The sequence below is a fragment of the Oenanthe melanoleuca genome, chromosome 2 (genome assembly GCF_029582105.1).
Source record: "Oenanthe melanoleuca isolate GR-GAL-2019-014 chromosome 2, OMel1.0, whole genome shotgun sequence".
Taxonomy (NCBI): domain Eukaryota; kingdom Metazoa; phylum Chordata; class Aves; order Passeriformes; family Muscicapidae; genus Oenanthe; species Oenanthe melanoleuca.
The window spans coordinates 145,864,528-145,889,340 of record NC_079335.1 but is presented as its reverse complement, the minus strand read 5'-3'; the positions used below and the strand labels follow the sequence as shown (position 1 = coordinate 145,889,340).

At 43.3% G+C, this 24,813-nt stretch overlaps 1 protein-coding gene across 3 annotated transcripts in view; it reads left to right on the top strand.

The window, feature by feature from the left end:
- CCDC13 (coiled-coil domain containing 13) overlaps positions 1–23,043 on the top strand; it is a 28,743-nt gene extending 5,700 nt beyond the window's left edge. The window contains exons 3-16 of one of the 3 annotated variants that reach the window (XM_056483844.1): positions 872–1,020; positions 2,879–3,021; positions 5,332–5,421; positions 5,657–5,773; positions 6,577–6,681; positions 7,853–8,017; positions 8,555–8,731; positions 10,104–10,304; positions 11,111–11,205; positions 13,197–13,280; positions 14,057–14,185; positions 16,477–16,631; positions 19,606–19,705; positions 19,905–20,209. In XM_056483844.1, the coding sequence (XP_056339819.1) occupies positions 872–1,020; positions 2,879–3,021; positions 5,332–5,421; positions 5,657–5,773; positions 6,577–6,681; positions 7,853–8,017; positions 8,555–8,731; positions 10,104–10,304; positions 11,111–11,205; positions 13,197–13,280; positions 14,057–14,185; positions 16,477–16,631; positions 19,606–19,705; positions 19,905–19,938 (1,744 nt within the window). In that variant the 3' untranslated portion in view covers positions 19,939–20,209. Of the gene's footprint in view, positions 1–871; positions 1,021–2,878; positions 3,022–5,331; positions 5,422–5,656; positions 5,774–6,576; positions 6,682–7,852; positions 8,018–8,554; positions 8,732–10,103; positions 10,305–11,110; positions 11,206–13,196; positions 13,281–14,056; positions 14,186–16,476; positions 16,632–19,605; positions 19,706–19,904 lie in introns of all 3 variants that reach the window. The other 2 variants (XM_056483845.1, XM_056483847.1) reach the window with 2 other exon arrangements.
- Positions 23,044–24,813: the final 1,770 nt, after the last annotated feature.

Here is a 24,813-nt window from a genome sequence, read left to right as displayed (position 1 = left end):
TCATCTTCCAGCAGCAGCAGCTGGGGTGAGGTGGGCAGCCCAAATGTCACTTGTGTGTGGTTAATTGTATTGATTCCCAAGTTTTTTCAAGGACCATGTGTCAGGGAGCTCAGATAATTCTGAACTCCCACGATTGAATTGAGCCCCTGAGGCCACAGTTCTTGGATTTTATATTTGAAAGACCCATCACATCAGGGCAGTAAAGAGATTAAAGTTATTAATTCTCTGGCTGTCTTAGAGAGATGAAACCTTTAAATGTTGCTAAATATCCTGAAGAGTAGGAGAAGCAGGGCTATTTCTTTCCATTCAGAGGGTTTTTTTTATATTCTCTGTTTCTAAAAGAATTCCAAAAGGCACCATTAACAGTACAAACTGATGCTCACAGGGTTCCAAGAGAATCAAATGAGGACACAGGAAATTGGTCTTTTTATGAATTGCTCTAAAACATTGATTTTTAAAGGACCCCAGGGGCAGCTTTGTAGTCAATGCTCTGTTGGCTTCTCTTGGCTTTGTCAAGTATAGAAAAGAAAGCCTGAATGTCCCACACATGCTGAATGCTGCCTGATTTCCTCTGAAGAAACAGGTAAGTAACACTGAGATGACACTATTTGGTAACCTCACTACACCTGTTGTGTGATGTTTTGCCCCAGACAGCTCAAAAAAGTGCAAATTTTATTTTTTTAAAGAAGATATTAACTGAATAGATCAGATAATCAGGTTATGTTCTTAACTGAGGTTTAGGATATTCTCCCTAATTCAATAAACTAACTCCTGGTAAGCTCAGCCCATTTACCATGAAGTTGTTTCACTTTTTGTTTCTGTTTGTACATTATTTGTATATTATTTGCCATTGTGGCTTATTTTTTCCCAGTTTTCTTGAGGCTGAGAATGAGCAGCTGCAGGATCAGCTCCGAGAGGTCCGGGATGAGAACTGCAGGCTCTACAAGCTGGTGTCAGAGAAAGATTTTGAGATAAAGCAGCTCCAGAAAAGAGTGCAGGATGAGAGGTTGGCTCTGTCAGGTAAACACAACAACTTCATATTCTCACCATGTTGATTTGCTTGTTGCTGATGACAAAAAAACGTCCCTGGAAAGAATAGTGCTCGTTTAGGGTACACAGTGGTTTCTGTTCCTCACAGAACTCTAAACTTGCTGTTATTGGCATAAAAATAATGATGTTCAATAGAAATAATATTTTTGGGAAACTTCCTCATAGTGTCTAAGAGCTGTGATGCAACTTTCTCTGCTCTGTAGGGTTTCTTGTTCAGGCTCCTTTTTTCTGTCTGAACAGGGCACAGGCAGGATGCTGGATGAAAGCAAAATTCAGCTTCTAAAGTGATTTTGGTGTCTTTTGAAAATTGAGCTGTGCAGGCTTCACCTCTTCCACTGGGTGCCACTGTTGGTCAGGACAGCAGTGATGACCAGGCTTGAAGAGAAGGGGGAAACCAGCAACCAAGAGAACTAAATAACATGAAGTTACACCTTAATCCTTGAAAAGCAGGTGTAGTTTGGGTGTAGGAGAGGTGATAAGCTCTTCCTGGTCAGGACCAGGAGCCAGATGTGCTCTTGCAGCTCCTCTGGCTGATGCCAATCCCTTGCCTCTGTTTTTCCTGTCTGCATTGTGGCAATCCCCACATTGCTTGGGAATGAAAAACCTTGGTTGAGTGTGTGCAATGCATTTGAAGACCATCAATTTAACATGGAAGCAGCAACCTGGCTTTGGTTAATTTAGTATTTACTGTGATTCTCAACAGCCATTATTTATCCTGAAAGCTGAGGTAAAAGTAGCTCCTAGGTGGGAGGGGTGACACAAACCACATGAAGGAGTGAGAACAGCGGAAATGCTTTCAAAAATAATGGATTGGTTTTAAGTGCTTTTTAAAAGGCATTTGAAATGCTTTTAAGATAAATTCCTTTAAGACAATAAATTTTGTTCTTTACCAGTTTTTTAAATAGTGGTATAGGAACAAATTCTGTTCTCAGCTGTGTTCTGTGTAGCCCCACTAATGTCTCTGGGGTTATATGGACCTCAGCATTCACCCCTGTTCATGGATATCAGAAGAAAAGGATTACTGCAGAGCTCTGAAGGAGGAGGAAAGAGTTAAGAGGAATGGCAGCAGCCAAGTTCAGCCTTCACACCAAGGGTTTGTTGTTGCAGGCTCATGTTCCTTGCTGAGCTGGAAGCTCCTGTTGACATTGTTTGCCATGACATTGATTTTGTACAAGAGCTTTCCTTCACCTGAGCCAGGTGACACAGCAACCAGGCCTGGGGTTTGCTTTGCTTGTGGCACTAATCAAACCCTCCCTGATGAGGGAGCCAGTGATGTGCTGTTTAAAAAAGCAATTAAGAGTCATCCAGCAAAGCTCCCTAAATAGGCACAATGAAATTTCCTGGACCTTGTCCAGGATCCAACTGTAATATTGTGCCTGACCTTTGAGGACTGATGTCTAGAAATGTTCACACCTCTGTTCCAGCAACTCCTCCAGTAGTAAACAACCAAGCAAAGCAGAGTGTTGCATTTTTCTGTGATAATGCCAAAAAAATCCTGTTCCCAGCTGTCCTTCCCAGCAGTGAGCAGGAAACACCACTGCCCTCTCTAGGTGATAATGTTGCTACAACCACTGTTGTGGCCTTGTGACACATGGCTGTTGCCACAGTGTGAAATGTGGCCATGGTGAGCTGCTGAATCAAAGGACCAACCCATCCAGCTGGCACCTCTGACATCTCTTCCCTCACTTGTTCATTTAAGTGCCTGGCACAGCTCTGGGAGGAAGGGATGGGACAATGAAAGCACAGAATTGTGACAGAGAACAAAAGCATGGTCTGTTCTGAGTCCTGCCTGTAAGATGTGCTCTCTGCTTTCATGTGCTCTTTGCAGGGGTGTCTGGTTTAGCTGGAGACGTGGCAGCCACCAAAATAGTTGAGTTGGCCAAAAAGAACCGTGAGATGACTGCTGAGTTTGAGAGTGAGAGAGCCAGAGTGAAGCAGCTGAATCACAAAGTCAAGGAGCTGGAGAGAGAAGTGAGGAGTTTTTCTTGTTCTCTTTTTATACTCAACCCATGGAAATCCAGCCTTTGGGATAGAAAATGGCTTTGATTCGTGTTCCCATGTTGAATTTGCTCTAAAATCCATGTTTGCTTTGGGTTGTGGTCATTTCTGTCCATGATGTGTTCCCTCAGCTGTTTCACCTCTGCAGGCAGGGGGAGCTAGGAAAGGATATCCCCAAGTTATAATGAGCCAAGGATTTATTAAACAGCAATTAGGAATGTTTATTTATAGAAGCACAGAGGCTTTTCTACCAGTTTGGCAATGATATTTCTCTTTTTTTTTTTTTTTTTTTTTTTTTTTTTTTTTTTTTTTTTTTTTGTGAGGAGAAGCAAATTTCACACCTTTATGTCTTATATTCTCACCTTGTTAATACCAGTCAGTAATTAGTTCTTTATTCTTCTAAACACTTGTCATCCCTGTAATGAAAGCTGTTTTCTGGAATAAGTACTTACAGAACTGAGACAACACCAAACTATACCATATAAGACAGCAAATCTTCACTCAGGCAGATTAAATTTTCTGGTTTACTGTGGCTTTATACCAACCTTTCACAGAAGTAATTTTACTCAGGTGGCTGCTGAATTGAAAATGAGATGTCCTGATGTCAATATTTGCTTTGTCCTTTGGCTGCTGTTCCTCTTCCTTACGCAGTATTGGTGATTTTTTTTTAAATATAATTTTTTTTTTTTCTGAACTTTGCTTTCTTAGAAGACATCAGTTAAATGGATCAATAATGCTGACAGATGCATTTTGACTCAGTCTTTCACCATCACTTATTATCATGAGCCATGCATCTACCTGAATTGTACCCCAGCTACCTGAAAGATCAAGAAGTCATGGATTAAATTAAATTTTGGAGAACTCCTGCATAAATCCACAGTGTTCTGGTCAGAGGGGTCTTGTCAAACAGTTGGCAGGTTGGCAAACAAGTATCAGGTGTAGTTTGGGACCCAAAATCACACAAGTAGTGGAGCAATTCATGAATAATTTAAGGAAAAATCAACTTGCTTCTGCTCCCCTTCTGCAGAAGTGTAATGACCTTTATTCAAACAGAAATTTGAAATATTCTCAGATTTTAACCTAAAAAGAAAAGAGCACAGATATTTCAGGAAGAAGACTAGGATGAAAATGATGTGTAAAATGAAAGTTATGTTTAACACATAGGAGATCTATCAAAAATATGGAGTGATAGATAGAAAACACTGTTATTTTACATCTTTTTATCTCCTTCCTTGCATGAAAACTGAAAAATCTGTAAATCAGAAGTATTCTACCATGATTATGTTCCCCCAAACAGAATGGATGGTGTGGCCACTGAACAATCACTTGGCAATGGGTGGGCCATGTAAGCAAAGGAATATTTGCAGAAAATTTCCTCAGAACTTGAGCCAGCAGCTGCCAGCTCCAGCTGAAATTCCTCATTCTCAGTCCATTGACTACAAAACTTTATGAACTGGGTAGAAGGAGTGGCCCTAAGCCATGAAAAGGGGTGAAATTAGAGCTGCCTCTGAGTTAGTTTTTCCCCAGATGCCCCTTTAATAGAGGAGTTCATTCTTAAAGCCTTCTTTAATTAATTCAAATAATCAAGATTTCCCACCCACCTCAAAGAATGAAGTCTCAAACTTTTAAAGCAACACTTCCTGGCCTTTCCAGCCCTAAATTTCTGCACTCTCATCCATTTAGAAATCTTTGCTACAGCAAAATGGGCCATGATTCAGAGCAGGAGGGGTTGTATTTCTGTTTTCCTTTGCTGTGACAAGCAAGAGGAGACAGAGTCTTTATTCTTCATGGGTTAAAAAATGCTGCTTTAGAGCTCCCAGCTAAAGAAAAAGAGCCTTAACACCATTAAATCTCAGTTATAGGGTGTCAGGTAGATTTCCCCTTTTGCATTCCTCTAGTGAGTAGAACTATTTGCTTTTTATGAAATATTTGGGGCTGGACAGGATTAGGATTTATGTATATAAACATTAATTTGAGGTACTTTTGGTGATAAAATGCCTTAGAAGTCTCCATACTTAAAATTTGATCCCATCTTGGCAAGTCAGAGATATCTTCTGAAGTTATTTCACAGTAAAATATAACATGATTCTTTGGGAAGCATTTCAGAAAAAAATTATTATGCTTTCCTCCAGATTGTGCTGAAAAAAAGGGGAAAATTAAGGTTTTTTGGGTTTTTTTTAGAGAACATAAACATCCAAGTTACTCTTTTTTGATAATTAATACTCCATGGAGTGATGCTGTTCTCTGCATCCATTCTACACTAACAGTGGTGTTCTTTTCCAGCTACAGGCAGCCACAGACCAAATCCATTCCCTTGGTGGTGATGCTGCAGGAATCAAGGAATCAACTCTGAAAATGCTGCAAGGAAACTTGGTAGGAATTGTAATTCAAATGAGGAAATCAGCAGCTGATACTCAGCTCCTTTGGATGACAAGGATGTATCCCTGTCACCAGTTTTGGGACCAAATTCCCCTGTACCTCCTTCTATGCCCTAAAAATTAGGTCTGGAAAAAATAATTCAGTGATCCTGATGGATCCATTGATCTTAATCACTTCAGTTTTTTCCCTGAGGGTTCTGTTCTCACCAAGTACATTTCTCTCCTCAAAGGCTGAAAGCCCAGAGGTGAAAGCACTGCAAGAAAAATTGAGCACAGCCAACATGAAAGTGACAGAATATCGGAACCAGCTCCAGAATGTGCGACAGGAACTGAAGCTGACCCAAAAGGTACCACTGCAGGGAGCAGGCTGGGGCTGGGAGCCCTGCAGGAGCTTCAGTCTTGGGAAATGAGAGGCTTTTGACCTTTGGTTAGCCCCATGAACTATTCCAGTGGAGCAGGGAGGTGAGGAGGACACGAGGGTAGGGGTTGGAATTGAAATTGTGCTCCTGGACACAGGCATCTTGTGTTTTTTCCCCACTGTGTCCAGCATTCCCACTGTCCAATGGACACAAATCCTTTTGAGTTTTAAAGTCCCAGATCAGCAGAACTGTTTGTGCTGTACATCCAGGTTCATTCCTCTTTTCTCATACATTTAATTATGTATTTACTTTTAATGTAGGTTCCAGTCCCATGGGAATCAATGGGATTAAAGGCCATGGTTGTATTAAAGCTTGTGTTTAAAGACTTTGTTGGAATGACATCCAGAATAACCTTTTCCTCTCATTCATGATGGATTTAAGTGTTATTATGTGCTCTGATTCTCTCTGGTTTCCCTACTTTGTGTAGGAGACCTGCAATGCAGATCAGAGCAGAGAATATGGTCCTAAAAATAGAACTCTGCTGACCTTTTTATAAATAATTTAAATGCTCTTCATACTAAGTTTAGCTGTGTCAGAATTTTGCAAGGGAGATGGGCTCAATTCCTGGTGTGTATGAAGACAATATCTCTCATAGGTAAATATTCATCATGTCAAAAATAATTGTGTATTTTGAAAACTACTTGTGTTCCCTGTTAGAGGGAGCAGCTTTTCTTCCCCTTTCCCATCACATCCTTTAAAGCCTTATTGTTGATGTTAATCCCTTTTCCCAGGTTTTAGCCAAAGAAGTTGGGGAAGATGTGAATATCCAGAGTCTCCTGACCAATTCTAGCAGCTGGCGAGGACGAGCTCAGCAAATTCTTCTTCTCCAAAGCAGGGTGAGTTCTGACCCTGCACGCTGCCATTTCAGCTGGAATTCTCTTTCTAAGTAGAGATATCACCTCAATTTAAGGTAAAAGTGCTGTTAGTTCTTAATTAATTCTTAACATCTCCATGGTGCTGTGTGCACACCATGTTAATGACTCTGTGGCAGCCGTGCAAGCTTTGGTGTCTCAGCTGGGAATCTTTCACATCTGTGTCAAAGGAAGGAGTTCAGTGACCTTGGAGAGCTGTGGCAGCCTAGTTCAAGTCCCAGGGTGTTTTGAAGGTGCCTCTCTCCACTGAGAACAGAAGGAGCCCTGTCAGTGTCTGTGCTCTGACTTAGACACCTTTGTTCAGTGCTTGGAGTCAGATGGGAAGAATTGAGGCCAGATCAGGTTTTCAAGTTGTTCCCTCAGGAGCTTCAGTAAAATCTTTAACTCTTGAGTCTTCTGAAGGGCAGAGTTTAGCTGAAATGTCAGCAGGAGGCAGAGAGGCAGTTTTGTCTGCATCTAAATAAAACTTCTCTCAGGCAATTTGACACATAATTTTCCCATTTTTCTGCTATTCAATTATATGCTTTCAAACTATGATTTTTTGCACTCTGATTGACTGAGATTTTTTAACCCCTGCTTTCCCTTGAGCAAATTTCATTTCCCCCTGTTACATCCCCTGCCTGGGGTTCATCTGAACACTGTTCCTACTGTTCTCTGCTCTAATGTGTAGATTTCTTTCTGATCCAGACTCCTCAGGCCCCTTCTGTAGTCAGTGGGGATCTTGTAAATGCAGTCACTGGATCAAAAGTGAGGCAGGTTCCTCCAAAGCAGGGCAGAAGAACTGAGCTGTGGCAGTGCCCGGTTCCTTCCTCTGACTATGAAAGCAGCTTGCAGTGAGCAGGTGATGAGCTGAGTTCACTTGGATTCACACAAGAGCAATTCCAAATGCTCTGGAGTGCCTGTCTGGCCTCCAAATGTATCTCCACAAAGGCACACACCTCCCATGTGTCCCAGATCTCCTTCCTGCACAGGTGCCCTAAAATCTGCATGTTTATTAGCAGCTAAATCTCAGTTTGAAAGACCAACCACTGCTCTGTGTTAGTTAACCATGACAGTATCAAGAAATAATCTGAGCTGTCTTCTTTGCTCTGTACCCCAGTAAAACTCTGGGTGAGTTGTCATTATTGTGCCATAGGTTCAAGAGCTGGAGCATAAATTGAGTCAAAACAAGATCAGAACTTCACTGCTTGAGACAGATGAAGGATTCCTGGAATTTGCTGATCCAAGGAAGTTGTCAGTCCAAGAGAAGAACTTGCTGAAGATTCGCAGCTTGGAAAAAGAAAAGAAGGAATCTTGGGAGGTAAAATCCTGTGAACTGACAGAGTCCTGTTAGGGTGTGGAGCAGTGTGTAATAACTTGTCCTGCCTTCAGGGTGTGTTACACCCTACCTAAAACCATTTCACAAACCCTGTCTGCTGGAGGAAGCTCTGCCCCACTTCACAGCCAAGCCCTGCTGCAGCTGCACCCAGACTCCTTAGTACCCCTCTCACCCCTTGGCCAGGTGTGCACTCTTCATCCCAAATACAGACATCCCCTCACACCTCCTGTATCTGTAGGGCTCTGGGCTTCTCCATTTGCACAGAGTAATGGAGAATCAGAATTCAGAATAATGGAGAATCAACCCAGACCACATGGATTCCTGAGCAGACAGACCCTTTTTGGATGCTGGCAAACAGGCAGCAAGTAGCATTTATAATTTCGACTTCCTTAGGAGTAATACAGTATTCCAGCCCCATTTTTTAGATTCTACCAGGTAATGTGTGATTCTTTCTGCTCACCACAGCACCTGGGGCTTGGTGAGGAGGTATAACTTTCATTTCCTTTTACATCACTGCAGAAACTCACTGAGCAATACAACACTCTCCAAAAAGACTATAATGAATTGAAAAAAAGGCTTGATGCTTCAAGAGCCAGGAACCAAATTCTGTGTAGAGAAGTGAAGATGCTGAAGGAACAGATTGGAACCTTGCTGCAGAAAGGGAAGCATGATGATGAGCTCATTGATGCCTTGATGGTACAGTCTGTGTCTGTTGGTCCCAGCCCTGTTTCTATAGGTGGTAAAACATGTCATTTCATGGCACACACAACCTTAGGGTGTACAGGAGCCTGATTGATCCAGCTGTGACAGCCAGAGGTTTTCTTGTCAGCTGAAATCCTCCTGCATTTTGGATCAGTCATGTAAGGGCTGTGAGACAGCACCAGGTGTGACAGTTACAGTCAATGGCCCTGAGCTGCAGGGACTGGCAGAAACATTTTACAGAAGGATTGAAGTAGACAGAGGAGGGACTTCAGTCCTAACCCAAGGTGCTGGCCTGTGTTCTTTTCTCTGCTTTCAGCTCCACTGGTAGATTTTTTTTTTTTCTTAGAATGCTTGCAGTCCTGGAGGAATTGTTTTATCTGTAATAAACTTCAATTTATTTTTTTACACAGCCCACAACACACAAGCTGAACCACAAGTGTTCACACTCACTTGCAGTAGCTGGAACTGAGAGGATTTGGCCTCTTCAAAACCAAGAATTTTAGCAAAGGCTCAAAGATGCTGAGAAATAAATAAATGGCTGCTGTCATGGCCCTGCCATGGTTCTAAACAGCCTTCCTCAATTAAAATAGCAAATATATTAGAGAATATGCCACCTCCTAGCAGGGTTAATTCTGTGTTTCCTGATCCAGCTCCTCACTAGTTTCAAACTAGTTTCAAACTGATTTCCCTGCTGCTGTAGGTAGGTTTTAGCTCAGCTGGCTTTCACCCTTCTCCCACCAGGCACTGTGGGTGCTGACCAGCAGATTAGGGGAGCCAAAGAACACTTGTCACTTCTGAGTATTCCCACTAAAATTAGTACAGAAAGATGCAAGTTTATTTGGGAAGGGATGGTTAATCTCTTTTATCCCTTCTATCACAAAAGCACTTTACTTGCAGATTGTTGGCCTGACAGGTATTAGATTTGTCAGTGTGGGAAAAAAACCTCCAAAACCACTGGTGAAGCAGCCTGGCTTCGTATCTGTCATCCCATAGTACCCTCAGCTTTTAATATCACTATCACACGATCTGATCATGTTCTAATTCCACAAAAAGCACATTGAAATCTTGAGTTTCATTCCATTTATGGAAAAAGTCACTTCTTTATCAAAGGCCAGCCTTTCTTGCTCTGTTTCCTGCTACACTGAGCAGCAGAGCTGGCAGCAATTTGAATCTGATCATTACTCAGGTCAACATAACAAATCAAATTGCATAAGTGGCAGCAGTGACACCAGTGTGCTCCCACCAAGGAATGGGCTTGGCAGGGAAGGGGCTTGTCCTACCATTCCTAAATGGATATTTGTCTTGGGGGCATTTGAAAAAATCACTGTGTACAAAATAAAGATCTCACCTGTTTCTCTTTTACCAGAGCCAGCAGAAGCAAATGCAGGAGATCTTAAAGAGCCTGAGCCAGAAGGAGGATGAGAACAAGGAGTATCAGGAGATAGTGGAACACAACTTGAACAATGAGATTCAGAAACAGAACACCCTGATAGGCCAGCTCAGGGAGCTGGTGGTTGAACCAGAAGCAAAGGTTCTGGTGAGGGAGATTGGGAAACTCCCACTTGGGGTAAGCAGACCAAAGTAATTAGAAGAGCACACTTGGTAATCACTGGAGATCTGCTCTTCCACTTCCTTGTCCCTCATTATCTGAGATGGTTGGTGCCTCCAGACAGTGATCTCTGTCCTACTGACAGACTTTCCTGATGGAATGATAAAGCAGGAATTCTCTTTTGTAGCTCCTCAGTTCCTTTGTGCATAACTTCAGGCTGTTTCAGCAGCAGCAAACACAGAAATACAAATCACATTCTCACGTGGGCCCAGTCAGGACTGTCCCTGATTGACAGCAGGACTTGGGGCTGCACTGGGGGCTCCTCAGTGTTCAGCACCTTTGGCTGCTGGAAGGAGGAAGCAGACAAATGTGTCACACCAACAGCAGCAGGTACCCAGCTACTGCTGTCTCAAGTCAGGATTTGTGAAGAGTATTTAAGCATCCCATTCCCATGGATCCAAAACCCTCCTGGGGTTGTGGTGAGGTTGTGGATCTGCCAGATACCTCAGAAATGGGGGCTGGAGCAGTGAACCCAGGATCAAGCCTGGGTTAGGGACACAAACCAGCTGTGCTGGCAGTGATGATGCACTCTGATTTCATATGAAACTGCCCTTTTTACTGGCTTGTGCTTTGTTTGCATCCTGCAGTGGATAGGAATGAAAGCAAAGCTTCTGAGGAGATCCTGTAAATCAAAAGTTCTGGCTTGCTTGCAGCAGTAATCAAAAGCTGCTGATTTGGCATGGGTGCAGCTGTTTTCCTCTGAACTATGTAGTTGGTTTTATAACATGCTCCACCATTAACAGAAGAAATCTGCCCATCCATAGGAAAAGTCAGGAGCTGCTCATCCACCACACTCTGAGCACTCAGGATTACCTGTGGGATCAGACAGCAGCAAGGCTGGAAGGACAGAATCTGCCTGGTAAGAAGAGCAGAAAGTCAATATTTCAAGTTGTTTGAGTAATCCAGGAGCCTGGTTTTCCCAGGGAGTTTCATCAAACCACAAGTGCTTTGTGCCAACAGCTGTGGCAGCCTGTTTGCAATATATGGGAATCTCTAATCACATTATCTCTTGGACTTTTGTCCTGGAACTGAGAAGGATGTTCAGACTTGCAGACATGACTAGATTTGGCATGGTGGCAGTGCAGCTATTTCTCCTGCTGCAGCTCAGATAATGTTTATGTGGTCAGCTTTAAGTGCCTGGGAGTCTTTTCCCTTATGAGACATGAGGCTTCTGATTTCTGTGAGCAGGGTGAGGAATGAATGCAAAGTGCCATTTTAGGTAAGCACTAAATCACTGGTGCATTATTTAAATCAATAAATGCTCTTTGAGTAGGATTTCCATGCAGAAATGTTAAAACACACCACATCATTTGTTCTTACCCAACACCCTCTTTAAAGCCTCACTAAGGACTGTGTAAATTACACTAATCTTAGTGCAGCAATAAATCTGATTTCTGTTTACACTGATGTGACTCTGGGTCACTCTGGCTGTGTAAAGGGACCATGGTACCACAGCAAGTTATATCCTTTCTTGTTAAATTGCTGCTAAGTTTGTTGCTAATTGACAGTGGGGGTTTGAGACTGATCTGATGGGGATGGGAAATTTTTCATCAAGGTAAAGTTACAACCAATCTCTTCTGTGTAATTTCCTACCTCATTATTTTAGACACCAAATTTGGCTTTAAAATCAGCTGAGTATCCCTGAGTCTAAGTAGAGCATTACTATAAACTTTAAGAAGAATTCTGTGGTTTTGAGTTAGAGTCAAAACATCCTTAATTTGAAAGTTTCTGCACCCTTCTGACTGTTTTACTTCTCTCCCTTCTAACTCTGCACAGGTTGTTGTGCTCTCCTGGAGCAAACCTATATTTTATCCTTTTTTTTTTTTTTTTTTTTTTTTTTTTTTTTTTTTTTTTTTTACCTCCCATGTCTGCTGATGGTAAGCAGGAACCAAAGCTGGGTAATGGCTTTGTGAAAACCACTAAGTGCAATGCATAAATTATTGCTTGTGTACAGGGCCAAGGGCTCTGTCGTGGAAAGAGCTGACGTGTCAGGTGGGCAATGAATGATCCTGAAAATCTCTGAGAGCTGTTAATAACTTGGTCAGCAAGGCTCACTCCTTCCATTAACTTTAATATGCTGATGAACTCTCAATTCTGTAGTGAATCATCTTTTCCTATCAGAAAAGGTGAAATGAAAAACGCTATAAATAGATGCTAAACCCTTTGGAGATGGCAGAGTAAAAATCTGCATTTTTAGACTGGGCCAAAGCTGTCAGTGTCAGCCTTAACTTGATTTTAGGATTAACCACTCCTAGCCTAGAAGGCACATTTGTCAATTCCACAATATTAAGGCTTTATATTCTTATTAGCTACAGCTATAGAAAGGAAATGTGGGGTAAGTCTGCAGGGACTTGGCTTTGGGCAGCTGAACTCATGTTGGGGGAACAAACACACACTGAAATGGGATGTCCCAAATAACCACACACTGAAATGGGATGTCCCAAATAACCACACATTAAAATGGGATGTCCCAAGCACATGTCATTATACGTAAAACTCACCCATGCTGGCTGTGATACTCCAGTGTTATCAGCTGGTTCCTCCTCTTACAACAGTGAACCTGACAGATCTTCCTGAGGGTTTTCACAAAGCAGATTTCATAAAGCTATGTAAAATATCTTTTTAAAGGGCATTGGAAATGCAAGTTGTGCACTTGTTGCAGAACAGGAATCACTTGGTTAGGAGAATCTGTGATGTGCAAACACCATCAAACTGCACAGAGCTGGGATTGCCTCTCCCAGTGCTAGGTGAAGATGTGGGGTGAGGGAACTCTTCCCTACAAAGCACAGACATTGGGAAAGGACTGGAATTCTGGGAAGACTGCCCTATGTGAAGCTTTGCTCTCCCCAGCACAGTGTCCACGATGGGCCACATGCTCGTGGAGTCAGCAGCCACAGAGCCTTTCCTCCTCAGGGATACCATCCCATCTGAAAGGTGAATATTTCAACTTCATTATCACAAGGGAGGTGCTCTGCCACGCTCTGCAAGCTGCTGGAAATCCTTGTCCTGCCTGCCTTGTTCTGTAATTAAAGCTTCTTGCACCATCCCTCCTACCTGAAGCTGTCCAAGAGCTCTAACATCTGATTTCTCTCTTAATTTCATAATTGATTGCTGGTTTGACACCAATCTTTTCCATTTTTACTCCCAACCACCAAGATTTCTCCTGCTGCTTTTTTTTTTTTTTTTTTTTCTAAAGAATATCTTTCTGAATGCAGAGAGGTCAGAGAAATAATGAGGTACATAATAATGGGATACATGGGAAAGCTGCCCCTTCCTTTCAGCACACATTGGACACAAGAACAGCCATTGTGCAAGTGCTGCCTGAAGCCTTTCAGAGGGAGAAAATCAATAGCAAGGCATTTAATAGTTTAGTGCAGCACTTGGGAGATACAATCTCCTTTTACTTTGGCAGTAGCAGTGGGAGGAGAGTCAGGGGTAATAAATTGATCAGAGGTGAAAGTTTGTTTTTGGGGGTGGTGGGGAGGGGAAGCAGCTTTCTAATGATGTTCCCTGTGACTTTATATCCAAATATTTCTGTTCTCTTTATTGCAGTCTAGAGCTGGGTGCTGGGGGGAGGTAGTGAGCCTGGCTCTGCATTCTGCCTTCACCTTCAGACAAGTGTGCTGGAGATAGTGCTCAAATCCTGCCTGTGTTTCATTTCTTGCATTAAGAAGTGGCCAACAGAGTCTCTGTGCTTGTGCTTTCCTCAGGTTGGATGGCACAGGCAGCTTGAGCTGGGCAATGCTGGAGAGAGAGCTCACAGAGCAAAAGGCTCAGTGCCAGGCTGCTGAAATGGAGAGGAACAAGCTCCTGGAGATGGTGACTGTGCTGCAGCAAAGGTACAGCCTCATCCCAGCAGCATCCTTGGGGGGTGCTGGGATCAGGGAGCACTGCAGAGTCTGGGACATGCACTACAGTACATCACACACTGCCATCCTTGCCTTAAATAGGGGCTTTTCAATTTTTTTCTGCTCAATTTCCCTGCCTGGCTGATGATTCATTCTTTTTATTATTCTTTTAGAACAAAGGGCAGAAAAAATGGAGCCATCTTCCAGCTTGCTGCACCTAGATAAAGCCAGAATTGCTGTATTTATATATGCATGGCTTTATTGAGGCAGCAATATTATTCATCAGTAGTAAATTCTGTAATTATTGTTATAATATTCTCTTCCAAAGCTTTGCACATTCTTTTAAAGTTTCATTGTATTCTTTTCTAAATGAATTTATTCTGATTTAACTGAGGCATAGCAGTGATTTTTTTCTAAATTTTATTTTCTATGATTCAATTCAGTGTAAGATGACATTAATTTAGAAGAGAAGGGAAAGCAAAGTAATTTTTTTGGCCACCTCTCAGCTATTCTTTTTTTCTCAGTATGTGTTATTTGATTCCCAAATCTGCATTCCAATATTGGAAGTATATTCCTGACTATGTGCTTGTCAATACAATAAGCACTGTTTGCCCACTTGCTTTAATTTACCATAGTAATCATTCTCACTTGTATAACTTTTGTCTTGCATGATTAGTCACAGCCAGAAAAAAATAGATTTTTCTTTTAGAATTGTGGAAAAGGTGCTTTTAAAGCTAAATTCTGGAAATACATGCTGGGTAAAATCTTTTTCATGTTTGTAAGCCCAGTGACTTTAATAGAGCTGTGCAGTCAGATGAGGATGGGGCTGTGAGTGGTAACTGAAGTGTGGCCACCACCAGTATGGGGTAATGAAAAACAGAGTCAATGAAATGCACAGTTGCTTGTAAAATGTGCCATAAACTGATGATTCAGCAGCTCCACAGTTATCACACATTCATCAAGCAGGTAACATAAATTTTGTGAGGCTGTGTGCAATAACTCTTGGAAAACCTCAGGGTAATATACCACCAGTCAGATTTCAACTTAAATCTATTTTTAAAAATCAGCTTTTCCTTCTCTTCCCTCCACTGCTGGGATGTAACAAAGCTCAGGTAACACAGATGATGCATAAATCAAGAGAGGAGCCCTGGGATTTGTTACAAATGGGATTTTTCTACAGCATTTTAGTTTAAATTATTCCTATTGGCAGATGATTCCATTAAAAAAATCCCACAGATCTTGCCATTTTCCTTCACTTTTTGTATAAAGTGGATGCCAGAGGAGCACCAGGGCCAAATGAAAGTTTAGTAAATGCAGAACCACTGAGAGGAATTAAATGTCTCAGAGCACATCAGCAGCTGGGAATTCACTGCCACAGGAGGTCAAGTCTTGCCTGTAGCTACATTTTTAAGCCAGTGATATAATTTTATTAGAGTTGTAAATTTTTTTTTTTAGTTATGCCAGCTAGGAGGGAAATAAACTAATCAAGTCTCTTGATTCAGACAATAACCAGCTTCCACCTGTGGGGTCAGGAGGGAAATTCTCTTACTCAGTCCAATCCAGTGAGTCAATCTGTGTTTCCTTTTAGCTTCAAACTCCTTGGAATCACTTGTGTCAGTCACTGCCCCACTGGCAGCATCTGTGGGTGCACATCAGATTTTTGCAGTTAATTTTCTAAGAGTTTATGCAGGATGGAGAGAGGCAATTTGCTTCTTTGTGATGTACCCACCAGTTTTTTTCCACCCTCTCCCATCCATGGTCATGTCTAATGGCCAAGTTTATTAAAAGCAGCCTCAAGTTTCTTTTCTTCCTCTCACACAACTGATGCAAATGTTAGACTGTGTTTTTATAAACTATTTGCCTTCCAAGCTTTCCCAGAGTGTCTAAAAAAATGCAGTTTATTATTCCTGTAATAAAATATCTCTCCTCTGCAATCTGCAGCTTCCCTGCTCATCTGAGGGCTGAATTCACACAGGGAGCCAGAATTAAGGGATCTGAGCAACCTCCATTAACAAACCCATTGTTTCCAACTGTACTCATTAGTTAATTCTCTTTTGCATATTTAGGTGTCATCTGATACAATTTCACTGGGATTTCTGCCTTTGGATGCATGGAAAATTCTTTCCCTTCTGTTGGGAGCTCTGCAGGAAGAAACAGGATTCAGTACCAAGATTGATTTGATGTAGACATGACACAAATGAGCTGAACTTTTCCTTTTCCTTTTTTCTTTTTCTTTTTTTGTTTTTCTCTTTCTTTTTTTTTTTTTTTTTTTTTCCTGTCAGGATGAGTGAAAGCAGCAATGAATTCTTGGAAGCTGAGAAGAAGCTTGAGGAAGAGCAGCAGCAGAGTGACTTCTTGGAACAGCAGCTTGAAAAGCTGCAGGTGGATCCAGGGAGCAGCAAAACTGCACAGAAACCTGCCCTGAGGAAAAAAACAGGTGAGGGGGAGCCCTCAGCCACAGCCACGTCCCCTATTTCACCTCTGGGCTTTATAGACAGCAACAACATTCAGGCTGCACCTGCCAAACCCAGCTGAGTGCTTGACCTTGTGGTGATGGGACCTGCTCAGACCCAGGAGCAAAGCAGGAGGGAAAATCCTGGCTCTTCCCAATTTGAAGAGGATTTTCCCACAGCTGTGAGTGGGACCAGGATTTTTGCATTGTGTTTTCCATGGGGTAACTCCAGGAAAAAAGGTTTTCCCTGCTCTGTGTTGCCCCCAGAGCTGCCTTTGCACTCGTGCCTGAGGGATTCAGCTGAAGGTTAAGAGCAGAATTAAAGGACACATCCCAATTTAAGGCCTGTCAGTGCCTATGAAAAACTATTGCTGGTGATGAAGTAATTAGATCTGGTGTAATTTATTATCCCATGAACGTGATAATCTCCTGCTATAAATATGAAAACCTCCCTGGCGTAGTTAAAGAAGAAGAATTCATGGTGGATGTTAAATTTTTATTTCCCTGATCAGATCCTTTTATTGCTTAAGGACTCTGATTCTGTAAAATGTCTAAACCAATAAAATGGCACATATTCTTAAGGAAATTTTTTCCAGTGGTTTCCCTTTTTATGTGTATTTTCGTAAAGTAAAAAGACTTCAAATGCCAGAAGATGAACAGCAGGGAGGGGAATTGCAATTTGGTAAATGTTGAGGTGGTGTCAGGCTGAGTTAGGGTACAGAGGGACCACAGGGCTCATCAGAGGTTCCTTCAGATGAACCTTTGTACTGAATGGGTGCTTCAAACCTACTCCTCTCTGTAAAACATGGATTTGTTCCTTAGAGCAGCATTGCTGTGTCCTTGGAAGGGGCTCCAGTTCTTACAGTTCTTACAGTTGTCTCACCTGTATTAACTGAGAGCAGAAAAATTTAGATCCCAATAGTGTGGGAGCACCAGAATGTTTTGTACAGAATTTAACTGAGTTTCTGAGCACTCAGATTTTTACACAACCTGGTGAAGTTCTGTTATCAAAGATTCCTCTTGCAAGGTCCAAGAGAGACAAACTCTCCAGGTCCTGAGGCTTTTGGGTCAAGTTTTGTTGTGCTGTAGTAAAGTTGTAGTAGCTCCTCTCTGGCAGCTGGCATTTCATAGCCAGAGGAAGAAGCTGTTTTCACCAGTGTGACAGATCCCTTCTTACTAAATATTTAGTTCATTAATCTCCTCTGCTTAAGGACTAAAAGCAAAAGTAGAAAAGGATTGCCAGTAAAGCTAATAAGGAGAAATCCTTTCTAAATCCATGAGATGAGTAGGTAACAATCTATTTCACCCTCCTGCTTTGATGAGAGCTTTGTGATGTGCCAAAACTGGAGTTTGTACAAGCACCAAGTCTACGAGTCTGTATTACACCTCTTCAGCAGAGCATGGAGGTTATCTCAATGCTTTCATGCCAATGGTTGAGGAAATAAGAAATGAAAAGCTTGAATACAAAATAGAGACTAGAGAACCTGCTAATTAACATAGTATATTCCTTTCTTTCTCAAAGTGCAAAATTGGAGAGAGCTGATCTAATTGCTAATCTAATGTTTCTGGTCTCTTCAATTCAAGGGAAGTAGATAATGGTGCTAAGGGGCTGGAAACAACCCAGTTGTGTTTTAAAATTATTCAAGCTTTTCATTTGCTGTGCTTTTTTCCTGTTTTATCCAAATTCCAAATTATCAAAGAATAATCCCAGAGGAGGGATAGGTAAGTAACAGCGGGTTTTCTTCAGCCCTGTAAAGCCCAGCCTCAAGATCAAAAGCATTTTTTAGTTATACAATGCAGCCTTTTCTTCTCATTTGTTTTTGTCAGAGTTCAGTACTCTCCAACCAGGTTCTTTCAGATAATTCCACACGAGGAGGATTTAGTGTTATAATACCAAATGCACTTATTTGAAGATATTTGATATTATGAGGGATATGAATTGGGAAAAGGGGTACAGAAATGTGCCAACATGACAACACAAGCACAAACCAGAAATTTCAATTTTCAGTAGGAGCACAACAGAGGTGCCAGCCTGGCTCTTCACTGTCATGGTGCTCTAATTCCAGTTATTGGAACTGCAGCCAGCTCCAGCCTGTTGTTTTCTTCATTTAGCACTTTTTTCTATTTTTATAATTTATTTAGGGCTAAACCATGCAAATCCTTCCCTTGTGTTACCTGGCTCCAGGTAGGTAGTGCTGGCTCACTTCCTGCCCTCCTTCTCTGCTCCTCCTTCCACTGTAGGGAAAACTGGTCACAGGTTTTGCTTCTCCACTCCCAGTTGAACATTTGAATTATATTTTCTCTATAACCCTGAAAAAAGGCTCTGAGGTAGTTTTTTTTGTTTGTTTGTTTTGGTTTGGCTTGTATTTTGGTGGGTTTTTTTTTTTTTTTTTTAATGACCAGAGCTGCATGTTTTGGGTAGACCTTTATTTAGGAAAGCATTCCTGAGTTAGAACTGAGTTAATCTGAAGTACACCTTGAAGTACATTTAACCTACATTTTGTTGATGCTGAGGATCAAAGTGCTTTACAAAAGTTGTTTCAATTAGTGCCATGTGCAAGCTTAGTCCCAGACATTCAGGAAGCAACAGCTGTCATAATCTGAAACAGAATTACAAGATTAACATCAAATTAATCTTTTCAGCTGTTTGTCACCAACTGTTTGTGTCACTTCAATATTTTGGATTCATTGTTTTCCTCCCTACATATGTAGGCACATATTTAGCCCTGAAATGCAAACTCATCATATTTTCACTTTGCTGGAAGGAAATGAAAATAAATCTGTCATGTATTTATGATATGTTATGGATGTAACATAGAATTTAGGAGCTTAAATATTTATTTTAGAGATTAAGTATATTATTTGAGAGAATATTTATTCTGTGTTTCTTGATATTGACTCAGTGTGCTGCCAAAACTGATTTGCTGTTTTAAAAAACTCCATTCTGTTGAATCTGCAGCCCAGCCAAGCCTCCTCTCAGTTGTGAGTGAAAGAGAGGAGCTCCCTGCAGCCCTGCCCCAGCTGCCCCTGGGATCTCAGGTGGAAGAGCTGAGTATGAGGTGTGTTCTCCCCTTCACCATGCTGGGATTACTCTGTCCTAGCTCAGGGAGAGGAGGAGCAGGTGCTCAGTCTGCTCTTTCTCACCAAATCACAGTTCCTGGGTTTCAGTGTTTCTTCCCCGGAACAGAGGCGACTGTTCCAAATTTGCTTTGAAGTTCCCCAGCTCACAGAGAAGTTTTTTCTTTTGTTTCCTTGCAGGCCTGGCATCCAGCTGGATGAGAACAAAGGATGAAGGCTGCTCTGGAGGTGACTGAAGAGGAAGGTTTTAAGCTGTATCAAGTGATAGTGGAACAAGTGAAGGATAGCTTTTCACAGGCACACACAGGGGAAGAGTAAAGCCAGATACTCCCTGTCCCTTGGGCTGCAGAGCAGGGAGACAGCCCAGGCACCAGTGTCATTCTGCAGCCTCAGATCGTGTCATTTCTGTAGCATTTGCAGGAGAGGATGAGAAACAGAGATGAAATACAAAAAATACAAAAAGTCAGCAGCTTCTGTCTGTGAGGGTTGGCTGGTGCAGTTTGTGAAGCTGCAGTTCTGCAGGGGGATTTTGGGCAAAACCTCCCAGGTTTCAGCGCAGTGTTCCCTGAGAGGGCTTGATATTTAATCTACTGCTGCCTTTATCAGCTCAGGAAGGAATTTGCTGTACAAAACTTAGGCCAGCCCCCTTCCTTAGAACAAAACAAGCTCTGTTTTTATCCCCACATTGCTACTTGCCTGTCTCAGGCTTTCTGTGGCACTTCAGTGCTGAGGCACAGAGTTAGCCTAGCTGGGACTATCTGCAGATCAGCTTTGGGTGGGCTCCTCTCATAATTCCAACCTTTTTCTTTGAACATACTGACAGCAGTTTTCTGAAACTCCAGTGAGTTTCCACTGAAAAGCTGTGCAGATTACCCCTGCAATGAGTCCACCTACCTTAAATTCAGCTCATTCCATACAAAACTTGCCATCCAGGTTATGAATTCCCTGTTTCTGGGACTCTGCATTCATCCATCCATTAGGCAGATCTTGTTCTCTCTGAAAAGAAATGCTACAAAATGCAGGCAGGTTTTCACTGCAGCAGTGCTGGGACTTCTGGAACTGCTGCAAGCCCTGCCAGCCCTGTCCTTCTCTCCTGCAGCACAGTGAGGACACAGAGTGCAAGCTAATCAGGCATTGCCATGCAGCCTGCCAGTGCAGAGCAGCCTTGGGGATTCCAGGCAAATGGAGAGCCAGGCCTTTTTGTACACTGCTGCTTTGTTTCTCACTTGAAAGTCTTGAAAGCTTTTCTTTTTCTCCTTTGCTTTGTCAGCCTCTTTTTATGAGCCTGAAGTTTGTCAGGCTTTAACCCCAGCCAGCACCACCAGTGCAAAGTGGATTTGTGGGCATAAAAACCACTGCTCCCTTCCCCAGCATGGGGAATTCATCCTGGCTCCTCTGTGCAGAGTGGAAAAAAGCAGAGCAGGAGTCACTCCAGATGTGTTGTCCCTGACTTTTTTCCTGTTTAGGTTCAGAAATGTCTCTCTTCATGAAATGTCTCTTTTCAAACAGTTCCTGGAGTCCCTGATGGAGGAAGTCAGGGAGCTGGGGATAAGCTCAGCACCTGGGAGTTAGCAGGGAATTAACCCTCCCTGTGCTCACAAGGCTGCTCCACTCCCCCAGCACTGCCCTAGAGCTCAGCCCAACTCTCAGCAGCCTCTTTCAGAAAAAGCAGGACCATTCATTGCAATATTTTTCCTGCCAGTAGCATCAGAGGAAAAAGCATCTTGCAGCCCTCAATCATCTCAGGACAACTTGAGGAATAAATCCTGGGCTGAGAGCGAGCCACAGCTTTGGTTTCTGTTCAGCTCCATCCTGATGTCTCTGTAGAGGGGAGGGATCCTCTGTCAGGGATTTGAAGGACCTGAGGAGTGAGCAGATCCCTTGGAAAAGCTGCCTGAGCAGGAGCAGGGCTGGGGACTGTGCTGTGCAGTGGCTGCTAAATTCAGGCTGTAACCCAGAGCTGCAGGTTCTGATTTCACTTACACAGGAGTGTGAATCAGTGATATTTTCCCAGGAGCAGAGCAGAGGCATCTGCTGCCTTTCCTTGTGCCCTGTCTCAGGGAAGCTGTGGAGATTAAACCTCTCTCCAGGAAAAGGGCTCTGAAGCACAGGGAAGAAAAAAACCTGAGATGTCACAGAACACACATGGCTCTCCTGAAAACCTCTTCTGCAACACTCATTTCTTTAACCTTGTGTTTGTTTGGGGCTGCAGAAGCATTTTCTCCTTTTTTCTGGACCACTGGCTGCCATAGCAAAGAAAGAATCCAACCACTATAAAGCAGTTTATTTAGACAGCCTGTACCTGTAAGCAGCTGCTTCTCCTGGAAATGTGCAATCTGTCTCCTGTCACACAGTGGGGGGGACAGAATGTCCAGGGCTTCTCAGGATTTTGAAATACACTCCCCTGCACTTCCACAGTGACCTGCCTTGAATTCTCCCTGTGCTGGCTCTTGCTGGTTCCCACTTTTCAAGGGATGAGACCAATTTTCTTGCAGCATTTTGCTAAATATGAGAAACCCTGGGATACCTTGGAGCAGCAGCCCCCTGTACCCCAACCCATCACTCAGACAACAAAATCAATGACAATATTTTTCTCTCTGCCTGAAAAATCCCCATGCTGGAGATCCTCAGCCCCAGGATCTCTCCGGCCCAGTTGTGCTGCTTGAGCTGCAACATTTCTTTCAGGGATACAGCTGATATGAAATCACCACAACCCCCTGCTTCCCTTGGAACTTTCAGTGGGTTTTTGGTTTTTTTCCCTCATGCTCAAACACCAGCCTGTTAAAATTCCCATGTTTCAATTCGAATTTGAATTTCTCTGGCTCCAGTTTGCAGCCAGCCATTGTTTTGCCTCTCTCAGATAAAAGCATTGTGAGTCTCCAGCATTTCCTCACTGGGACAACCCTCATCCAGTGAGAAGTCATGTCCCAGGCAGCTTTTTGATAAGCTCTGAGTTTTTTGAGTCTCTCACTGCAGCTGGTGGTGGTGACAGGCTAAAGGTGACAATGCTGGCACGGGCTGGTGGGTACAGTTAAGGTTAATTTTGCTGCCAGTATTTAGTTATGGGCAATCCTTGTTAGGATTTGGCCAGTTCTTACCTCCAAATATGAGTTTTCCAAACACTTGGGCTGAGCCAAAATTTGTTTTCTACCCTGGAGCTGGGCAGAGCTGTTCCATGGAGCAGCCATAAAGTGCCTGATGGATGCATCCCTTTTTTAAGTACAGCTGAACTGCTGAGAATAAATGATCTTTGATGAATTCTCCTTCTTTCCTTTGGGCCTGTAGTCAGGATTTTACCTGCAAAGAGCTTTCCAAAGTGGCTGTAACATGAATTAAATTGCATTAGGGTGGTTAAACCTACAGGTTAAACCTGTATTGACACAGGAGAGCTCTCCCTGCCCTGGGATCTGCTTGGACAAGCTGGGGGGTCCAAGCCCATCCCATAGGAATTTAGAGCTGTGGATTGGGGCTGTGGGTGGCTCCTGCCCTCCCTGGGGTCCAAAGCAGGAGAGGGACAGGAGGAAGAGACAGATTTCAGTTCTTTGGGTGGAAGAAGTGGGGAAGGAGCTGGTGGCAAAGGGGAACTGAGTTGGAAACTGCTTTGCTGACCACCCCCAGCAGCCCCAGCCAGCAGCTGCCACTGCCCTGCAAAGCACAGTGCAGGACAAAAGGGAAGAGGTTCAGCTTTAAATGGAAAAACACTCTGGCACAGCCCCTGTGCTCTAAATTAAGATATGACAGAGCCAAGGGGGGTATTGGGTTTCTCATTTTTCCCTTCACCCTCTCCCCTGCAGGCCCAGCTCCTGAGCTGGCTGCTCCCATGGGACAGGGTGGCCTCACTCAACAAATGCCACCTAAATCCCTGGGAGTCTCCACTTACAGTCCAAAACCATCCCAGGCAGGGGCTGAGTCCTGGGCTTAGAGCAGCTCATTGATCAGGGAGCAGAGGGATCTGTGGGATGCAGTGTGGAATAGGGGGGTTATTCCAGCCTGTCACTGAGCTAATTGGGGTTTTTTGGGGGATGGGAGGGGATTGTGAGGAGAGGAGCTGGAGGCAGGGGGGTTTGACCTGGTGCTGGGTGGGGGGAGATGGTGGGAACCTCCCTCAGAGCCCTTCCCTGGGGTTTGGCTGGAGATTTGGTGTCACTGATGGGGTCAGTGGGTGCCATGGGGGATGGACAGAGCCATTCTGGGGGTGCTGAGAGGGGTCCTGGGGGTGATCATGGATGGATGGACATGGATGGATGGACATGGATGGATGGATGGATGGATGGATGGATGGATGGATGGATGACACATCCCTCTCTCCTGAGCCATCCTGGTGGGATTGGCATGCTCCCAGTGATGTTTGTGTGAGGAACCCAATGGGACAACCTCAGGCAGTAAAAACAATCCATGTGGGTCCTGTGAAAACAGGAAAGGGCATGGAGTGCAGGAAAAAGGGGAATGGCTGCAAACTAACAAAAAGAGAGTAGGTTTAGGAGGGATATTGGGAAGGAATTCCTGGCACCCTGGGAGGGTGGTGAGGCCCTGGCACAGGTGCCCAGAGAAGCTGTGGCTGCCCCTGGATCCCTGGAAGTGTCCAAGGCCAGGTTGGACAGAGCTTGGAGCAGCCTGGGACAGTGGAAGATGTCCCTGCCCATGGCAGGGGGTGGAATTAGAGGAACTTTAATGTCCCTCCCAACCCAAACCATTCTAGGATTTTATGATTGAAACCTTCTGTGCTTCCCATTCAATTCCTGCTCCAGCAGCAGGAGCACAGCAGCCAAGGAGTTTCTTTGGTGTCCCCATTAATGTCCCCAGTTTGTCCCAAGAGATAGAGCCAAGCTCAACCTTTCCTGGAACCCCCACAACCTTTCCCAGGCACTAAAGAGGGGCCTGGCCTCAAATCCTGTGCCACAACTTCCAGCAACTCCCTAAATATTTGAAAAAATATCACTTGAAGCAGCTCAAAGCCATAAACTGGGGCAATAAAACACAGAAATGTCCCCAGTGCTGAGGAACACAACCCAGTCACACTAAAAATAAATCTTATCATGCTAGAAGTTATTATATATTAGATATAATAAATCTATTCTATTAGAAATCA